This window comes from Gekko japonicus, unplaced genomic scaffold (genome assembly GCF_001447785.1).
Source record: "Gekko japonicus isolate JY-2015 unplaced genomic scaffold, Gekko_japonicus_V1.1 scaffold2009, whole genome shotgun sequence".
NCBI classification, from domain to species: Eukaryota; Metazoa; Chordata; class Lepidosauria; order Squamata; family Gekkonidae; genus Gekko; species Gekko japonicus.
The window spans coordinates 201,787-210,724 of record NW_015174327.1 but is presented as its reverse complement, the minus strand read 5'-3'; the positions used below and the strand labels follow the sequence as shown (position 1 = coordinate 210,724).

The 8,938-nt window shown below is 43.2% G+C and overlaps 1 protein-coding gene across 1 annotated transcript in view; it reads left to right on the top strand.

The window, feature by feature from the left end:
- The window catches only part of SUCLG2 (succinate-CoA ligase, GDP-forming, beta subunit), a 133,834-nt gene that overhangs the window by 35,233 nt on the left and 89,663 nt on the right, over positions 1-8,938 (top strand). The window contains exons 6-7 of the mRNA XM_015424237.1: positions 3,560-3,721; positions 6,611-6,753. Coding sequence (XP_015279723.1) covers positions 3,560-3,721; positions 6,611-6,753 — 305 coding nt within the window. The remainder of the gene's footprint in view (positions 1-3,559; positions 3,722-6,610; positions 6,754-8,938) is intronic.

Here is an 8,938-nt window from a genome sequence, read left to right as displayed (position 1 = left end):
CTCAGTGGGGTACAATGTCACAGAGTCCACCCTCCAAAGCATCCATTTTCTCCATGGGAAGTTATCTCTGTAGTCTGGAAATGAGCAGGAATTACAGGGGATCCCCAGGTCCCACCTGGAGGCTGGCATCCCTAGGCAGCACCTCTGGGTGACTTGATACCACCTGATTTGCATGACTCAAGTAGGCCCAGCTGCTTGCTACTGTTCATCAGCAGCCACCCTATGAAACCCAGTGCGGTGCATCAGTTAGAACTTCAGATTAGAGTCTCCAAGAACCAGGTTCAGATCCCCATCTTGTGTTGGAAGCTGACTGTGTGATTTTGGACCAGTCACATACTTTCAGCCTAGCCAACCTCACAGGGTTGTTGTGCAGATAAAAAGGAGGAGAGAATAATGTAAGCTGCTTTGGTCCCCACTGTGGAGAAAGACTGGAGGCTGTGGGGGAGGGGTGTGGAGATGGAAAGTTGAAGACAGAGAGGCAGATAAAGGTAGGTTGGCTGTTGGGTGGGAAGGAAATTGTGTTGCCAACTCCAAGTTAGCAAATTCCTGGACATTTGAGGGGTGGAGCCTGGGGAGGGTGGGATTTGAGGAGGGGAGAAACTACAGACCAGTATAATGCCATAGACTCCAACCTCCAAACCATACATGGAGGAGAGAGAGAAAGAAAGGGGGGGCAGAAGGGAGAAAGAGTATGAGAGAGGTAGGGGGAGACAGGAGGAAGCAAAGGCGTGAGGAATAGGATAACCATCCCGCAAGTTTCTTGCCGGTCTCCACTTGTAGAGTACTAAAACCATAGAAGTCCAGTCAGGTCACTTTCCCTTTTCCCCTAATTGACCATTGACCTTTCCCCCCAATTACGATTGAGACTATTTGCCTCTTAAAGAACAACAAGCATGCTTTGGGACATTTCTTTATTTTCTTTTTTCTTTTAACAATTTCAGTCGTTTCTCCAGTATGCAGAAGCCTCTGTTTTTCTGAGATTGTCCTGATGTTTTTTACCCTACTGGTTATCCTGGGTCTACCAAGCAGTACACTATGAGGAGTGCATCAGCTGGAACCCAGTGAGAGCATGAAGACTGAAGAGCCTTTATGTGATGCCAGTTAGACAAGCAGAAGGGCATGGGGATGTGTCTTGTTTTGTTGACTTTCTCAGACTGTTTTAATGTTGGAACCCCTCACTTACTTGGAGATTTAAATTTGCCAGATGACAATCCTGCCTGTGCTAATCACATCCAGATTCAGTCTCTGCTAAATTTAAGCAGTGAAAACAGTCATTCCCCTAAAGGCAATGTTCATTTTGGCTCTGTACCATATTTGTGTGTGTTAAATAAGCAAAATAAAGCTTTGCAGTGGAATTGGTTTTACAATTCTCCTGTGTACATGGCGTAAGACTTAATTTAACATTAACAAAAATGTGTGCTTCATCTGAAAGCTGTGTTATGTCACTGCTGGAATATCCTTTGGAGATAGTGAGGACAAGGGGCGGGACCCGCGATACTTGCGGGGGGGAGGGACCTCCACACATGAGGCAGAGGAGGAAGCAGGAGGAGGAGGTAATTTCCCCCCCATCCCACTGGTTCCCCCTGTCTCCTCCACCCCCCACCCCCCGCTCGATCTCCCCCCCTTGCCTCTCTCTGCGCGGGCCTCGCTGCTCTCTTCCCTCCCCCTCCGAAGCGGCGGCGGCGGTGAGGGAGTTTGCAGGGGACACTCTGTCACTTTTGGGGGGGATTTAAGTATCCCTCCGATATTTTTTCCGGGTTTTTAGATTTTTGTGCACACCTGGGGACTGCCCCAAGTGTGCACAAACATCTCCCTCCCCCCCAGGTGCCCCCGATGTGCAGAAATAAGTATCCGCACGCAGGGGGCATGTTCGGTATTAGATATATAGAAATATAGAAGTCTCATTTGTTAGATTTGGTCTTTAGAGAGTTTTGTGTATTTTGTTTAGTTTGAAATATCCTCCCTGTCAGTGGTGCACTCTCAGCGAGTTGTAAAATTTAAGCCGTGGCTCATAAATGCATTAAAATCCATAATCAAAACAGAATCAATAAAACCATTATAAAGCAACCCATCACTGAAAAATGTTAAACTCTAGTATAAATAACAAAGCTGTGCTTTGCTTCCTAAAAAATGAACAATCTTCAGTTTGGATATAACTTTTTCCACAGGAAAAGAAAATCCAAAATAGTTGTGAATGGGTCCCCTTCTGCTTGAATTGTTTTAAGATCACTAATTGAAAGTGTCCTCTATGAATATTTCACACAAAAAAATGTCCTTCTCCAAGAGTTCTAAATTGGTGCATGCTTGTTCTCCCAAGGGTGGAGCCAAGTAGATATCAACACATTTCTCAAGGAACTGCACTATGCCATTTTTCCTTCCATGTACATAATGTGTCCTGACACCCTGGCCACTGATATGGCTGATGGAACGTGGTCAGATTTTTCTCAGAGGGAAGGACTGTTTTCCCCCCCTTAAGGTCACAACATGCCAGCCTTCCATGATGAAGGTGAGCTGCAGACAGAGCCAGTCCATTATTGTGTAAATTATAGTCTCATTTAAACAAAACAAAAAAGTCGTTTTCACCTGGAGAGAGGATGTGTGAAAGTACAAAATGTGCCAATATGGTTGCTTTTGTTTGTTTTTAACTCCATATATTGTTATTCAGAATGGTGAATTGGAAACCCAGTCTTGCCAGTACATAAGCATATCCTCAGAGAGATGTATAAAGTACCTATAAGAACATTTGAGCCACGTGCAGAATATGGGCAACTATGCAATCATATTACGTTAGTAACATTAATAATTCTTGGATCATGATATTGGTCTTGCTGCTTTGCTTGAGAATTCCTCTGGATACTCATTTATTTTTAGATGCAGTTCAATCCTGTGGGGGTTTTTACTTCACCAGCCAGAAACACAAACTATTTAAAGTTTTCAATCCCATTGGTTTCAAAGGAAAAGTTAAGCATATGTTTAAATATTTTCCACTTAAATCTACGGGTGTCGTCTCTATAGTACATATGCCATCAACACTTTTCTGTAAGTCAAGATTTGCTTGCAGCATATATGGAAATGTCCACTTAAGCACTATAGAGAGAAGTCATAAGCCTACTCATGTCTTATTCAATGGAGCTTACTCTGAGGAAAGCTTCTTTGCATTGATAATCACCTAATATAAGTCAGTTAATACAACAGTTAAGGATTTTCATTTGAACACAGAATGCTAACTTTGTGGCCTCAATACAGATTAATGCAGAATGAAGAATGTTCTGTTGATTTTTGTTTTATGTCATTACTTTCATTATATAGAGGTTTGAAGGCACTACACTAGCTTTGCAGACTCTGATGTCCAGTAGGCCCATGGACTATTAATTTTTGATGTTTGCAGTTCTTGTTCATATAATTCAGCCGAATACCTAGCATCGCTTTCTCAGACTACTAGAATCTACATTGTCAGTGCTAAAGAGTGCAATAGCTGCCATTAACTCAGTGCCAGTTCTTTTCAGATTTTTGAGCTATTATTTGTAATGTCCTAATCTTGCTTCTTTTTCTCATTTAGTTGTGTGCTTCGATGCCAAGATAAACTTTGATGACAATGCAGAATTCAGGCAAAAAGACATATTTGCCATGGATGACAAGTCTGAGAATGATGCTTTTGAAAATGAAGCTGCCCGTTACGACTTGAAGTATATAGGCATGGATGGAAATATTGCATGTTTTGGTGAGCAGAAAAATATTCAGATCCACACTAGATTCAAAGGTTGACATTACCACACCCTCAAGGCAACCACTGGCCAGTCTGGCATACTTCTTTTCAGTCTGAGAAGAGCTGTGATATGTATGATATGGCCATTCAAAGGGGAAAAATCCCAACAAATTGCACAAACCATTCTCAATCCCTTGTGCATGTTTAATGTAACCGTGGATCTTGTTCTCCATAATTAAGAGTAACAGCTTAACATACTGTTGGGCAAATTGTCCTCAGAAAGCCACACTCAAATCTGAAGTTCAAATATGAGTCTCATGTTAAAGTTCCATGTGGTCAATATCATGGGCATATTATTCCCATGAACGAGGCAGATAACAAACATCATTTGTACTCACATTGTTTATTCTATCCCTGTGTTTCTGAAATTGTCACCAGTTAACTTATTGTGACTTTATCCCTAGTGATGAGTGATGGTTATAATTCAAATTTAGATCTGCAGTCTTGTTAGCTAGAATTTCTTTTTAATGGAAATTTGCACTCGTCATCATGGAACCTGTTGTAGTGTGGTTGCAGGGTTCACGCGATGCAAAGACGACAGGACACAAGTCTGCAGGAACTGACTGACTCTCAGCTTCCCAGCGTTTATTTATAAGCTTAGTTTTCCCCCATTTCCCCCCCTCCAGCCAGGAGAACAGTGGATCTGCACTGCTCTCCTACAACCTGTGCAGTCCCACATAGGACTGTGCACGTGTAGTGCCCATGTCTGACTGCACAGGTGACTACTCAATGAACTACAGTTATAGGTAAGTGCAACCATGCTTTCTCAAGAGAGACAATGTGCACCAGTGGATTGTACAGTGCACGCTGCTGGTGTAGCTGCTAGTCTTCAAATATTTGTAAGATGCAGAGGAAGATGGGAGAATAAACCATTTGTTTATCGTACAGGCAAGCATTCATGCATGTGTGTGTGTGTGTGTGTGTGAATTCTGAGTCACATATATTGGGAGTGAAGGGCATGAGTCCAAAACTCAATCACATATATAGTCATTATGTTGGGAGAACCTGATATTAGACTGTAAGTCATCTAGGTGGAGTAGGGTTTGTGTTCTGTGAGAGAATTTGGCAGTATCTGTCCTACCTACCTATACATCCATTTTAATCCTGCCCTTTCTCTAAAGAGCACAGAGTGGTAACGTGTTTTCCCCCTCCCAACTCAATTTTGTTCTCCCAACAATATTGTAAAATAGGGTGGTCTCTGAGACAGTGAGTGCCCAGTCTTCCCGACTATGCTTCAAGGCTGAGTGGGAATTTGACACTGTAACCGCAGCACCAAACGTGCTTTTGAATAAGCCTTGAAAAAACCACCACACGCTATGGCTATTTGTGCAACAGTTGCTTATTTGATTTTAAAATATTTTTCCTCTTCTGTGTGATAATGTCAAACAAACTTGTATTGTTTTTCTTGTATGTTAAAATTTTCATTCAGACTCTTCATTATTAGAGTAAGAGAGGACATTTCCTCAGGAAGAGAGCGTAGGCATTACATTTCATTCATTATAAACAACCACATTTCATAGAACTATCCATTTAAATTCAGAATTGATGTGTTCAGTGTCACTTTATGCATAAACCATTCAAGTGGTAAAAAAGAGAAGGTCTTATAGATAGTGATGGAAATTCCAAAGGCCACCCCAAGGGATTTGTGGGCTGTTTTGCAGGCATTGGGGTACCCAGTCTTTCAGATACTCCATAAGCTTTGCTGGTGACTGCTCCTGAATCTTCCCCCATGACTTGAAAGTAGTGTGCAAGGGGCTGTTTTTTGGAAGTAGTAATTCAATTTCTAACTTTCCTCTCTCCACATAGCAGTTCCATGCCTTTACCCTACCTTTCCCCCACAAGCAAGGACTCAAGGCAGGTGAAAACCAGGGGTCACCAACATGGTGCCTGTGAGCACCGTGGTTCCTGTCAACATTCTTTCCTGGCACCCAGCAAGTATTTTTAGAAAGTGGGTGGGGTCTCTGGCCTATGGAGATCTGATTGGCTGTTTCAGTTGGAGCTGCTACCAATGTTGGTTTTATTCTCTCTCCCTCCTCTTTAGTCTCTCTCACTCCTCTACCCCAATTTTTTGTTGTTGTGAAGCTGGAATTTACAAATTGCACTTTGTTGACTAGCACTGCCCCTCTGCTCTGTCCTGGCTGCAGAGATTAAAAAGAAGGGATTGCCCTTAATGTGAGGTGAGCAAGAGTTAAGAAGCAAACATACCTTGGTTTATGCGCAAGCCATGTTACTTATATTTAGTAGACTAGAGTTTGTTGAACAAACCACGGTTTATCTTGATGTCTGGATGCAGTCTTGCTCATTTTGATTTGCACACAGAGCCAGTGCAAGAGAGAATGGAAGGATACCCTCTGCCTCTCTTTATCAGAACTCTGTTTTCCCTGAACTGAAAGAATATGAGGGCCAGGAGGCAGAGGCAGGCTATCAAGCCACTTCTCTGAATGTCCTCCATGCTCCAGTAGGAGTTGCCAGAGATCGCCATGACTTCCAGGCATGGGCACACACACACACACACACACACACAAATGCAAAAATAAAAAAATGAACTCTGTGTTGAAGTAGCAAGTTATATGAACACAGGTTTTTATGGTCTTTGAGCACGAGCTCTGCTGAAATAGTTGGAGGTTGTGGAGGAACAAAATTTGTTGGTGTGATCCCTTATGGTGCCAGCCAAAGCACGTTACATTAGAAGTATGTTCCGTTGAAATCCATGGCACCTGTAGCAAGCGTAATTTGCTGTGGGGTGTACTTTGCTTTGTAGTGGTATGTTTAAACTACATTTATCTTTCATAAGTCTGCATTTTGCCATTTACAAATTCACACCTCTAATTCTCTTAATTACAGTCAATGGAGCCGGGCTTGCTATGGCAACCTGTGATATAATTTACCTTAATGGTGGAAAGCCTGCCAATTTCCTGGATCTAGGTGGAGGCGTGAAGGAAGCGCAAGTGTATCAAGCATTCAAATTGCTCACTGCTGATCCCAAGGTAAAGCCTGTTGTCTTTGCACAGAAAATTTTGTAATGCAATTATACACTGTCTTCCCGAAGCCAAGAATGTACTTAAAATTCTGAACTGTGGAAACAGTACTTAATGCAGCAGTTTTCTGCAGCTGTGGTAGTTAACTTGCCCATGCCTCATCCATTAAAACTACTTCAGTCACTTACTTCCTTAGCTTTATTGTGAAGAGTCACACCTCGAGCTAGAAAAAAGTGATCTGCTTACTTAAGCTGCCTTTGGGGTACTCTGGCAATATGGATAAATGTACAGCCCCATCTGCTTCAGAGCGTTAATCCGAGTCACGTTGAACTAGCTGGATGGAGATACGCCTCCCTATTTAAGGCCATCAGTTGTTCCTCACAGCTGTAGCGTTCTTTGGGATCTTATTGTAACAAATCACTTTCTTCTGAAGTTGCCCCTTAGGACGGCCGTCTCAGGTTTACAAAATAACCCAAAGCCTTTCCTGGCATTCTGATTTGATTGTACCTCAGTTTCACTGTCTACCGTCTAAGCAAAGTGGAAGGAAGGACTCCTTTCACTGCCTCTTGAGCAGCCCGGGTGCCATTCACCGGTGGCAACCGGGAGTTTAGATTTTTTTTCCACCCATGTTAGAGAGGGAAGAATTGGATTACATCAAGCAATGTGCCAGTGAACCAAAAAAGGGGGAAAGATGCCAGGTGACAGCTTCATTGTCGTACAAAGCCCCTACACATTTCGCTTCATCAGGGGAATGAGAGAATTCACTTAGTGCTGAACCTTTCCACAGCAATTGAGTTCTGTTACTCAGTAACAGCTTGTATGAAGCTTGTACGGCAAAACGTGTAGGGGCTTGGCATGACAATAAAACTGTCACCCGGCATCTTTCCTCCCCTTTTTTGGTTCGCTGGCACTTCACCCATGTTAGTCATAGAACCCCCTCAAACAAACTTATATTCAACTGACAGTCTTTCTGTAGCAAAAAGGATCCAAGATAGTGTATATCCAAGCATTTTATGGTGCCCTGTTGTGCGGTGGTGGTATTCTTTTTTGTTGTTCTAATCTGCATCAATTTTATGTAATAACCCTGTTTTTTCCCTCATCTTCTCTTTTGGTGTTGCTGTTTTATTCTCCCACTGTGAAAGAATTGCTGTTTTTTCAGCCAGGAGAAAACACCTCTCTCTATTTGAGGTCCCCCCCCCCCCCGCCTTTTGTTCTCTTCCATTTTCTCCATTTTTAGAAAAACTTTCTCAGTTCTTGCTCCTGCTTTGTTTCCTGCTGCTTCCCAGAATCTGTCTGCTTTAAAGTTTCCCATTGGGTGACATGGACCTCCTCCCTCCCCCTCTCTCTCTCTCTCTCTTCCCCTCCCCCCTCCATTTCCTCTCTTTGTAAAATGTGGCCCTGCTAAACACCCTGTCTGCCCTTGGGCACCTTGCTAATAGGAATGTCAAGCCTTGACGCATAGGTACAATTGGTGCCTCTGGCTTTGTCCACTGTAGAGTTGAAATCAGGCAGAAATTATTGCCATCATCCTTCTCTTAAAGTTATTAACCTCTATTGCTTTGACTTGGTCCTTCCGCACTATTGTTCCCGTAAGTTTATATTCTGCGGCAGTTCCCTTTAAATGAGCGCTTTTTGAATGACTGGTCCCTTGGCACCACAGTGTGACTGATTTTAAGCTTTTTACCCTCTTGGCACTGCTGTGGCCATGGGTGAAGCTGCTTCCATGTCGACAGGCGATCGGAGAAATCGTGTCATTAGAGAAAGAGCTTTTACTTTTCAGTACTGAATTATGAACAACTAGGAGTAATGCCCGTTGTGGGAAGAAATACAACTGGATCTAGAAGGAAGCTCCAGATGAGTGTCCCAACTGTGGCTGGTGGGGCATCAGAGGGAAGTGGAAAATGGAGGGAGGCAAGCCATGTTTCTTTCCTTCTGCTTAGCTATAAGGCAGGGCTGTCTCAAGTCATTTTGCTGCCCCAAGTGGGTAGAATGGGAGGACAGCCTCATGGTAACAGATATGGTTCTCTCCACCTCTGACTTATTTTTTGAGGGAGAGGGGGGTGTTACACAGTGGCGGCTAAGGTAGAAGAGCACCTCCTCCTGTGCCATGTTTTCTGGGTTCCAAGGGTCTGGAAAGTAGTTCCATAGCTGATTACATGGTTGCCAACTCTGGGTTGGGAAATACCTGTAGATT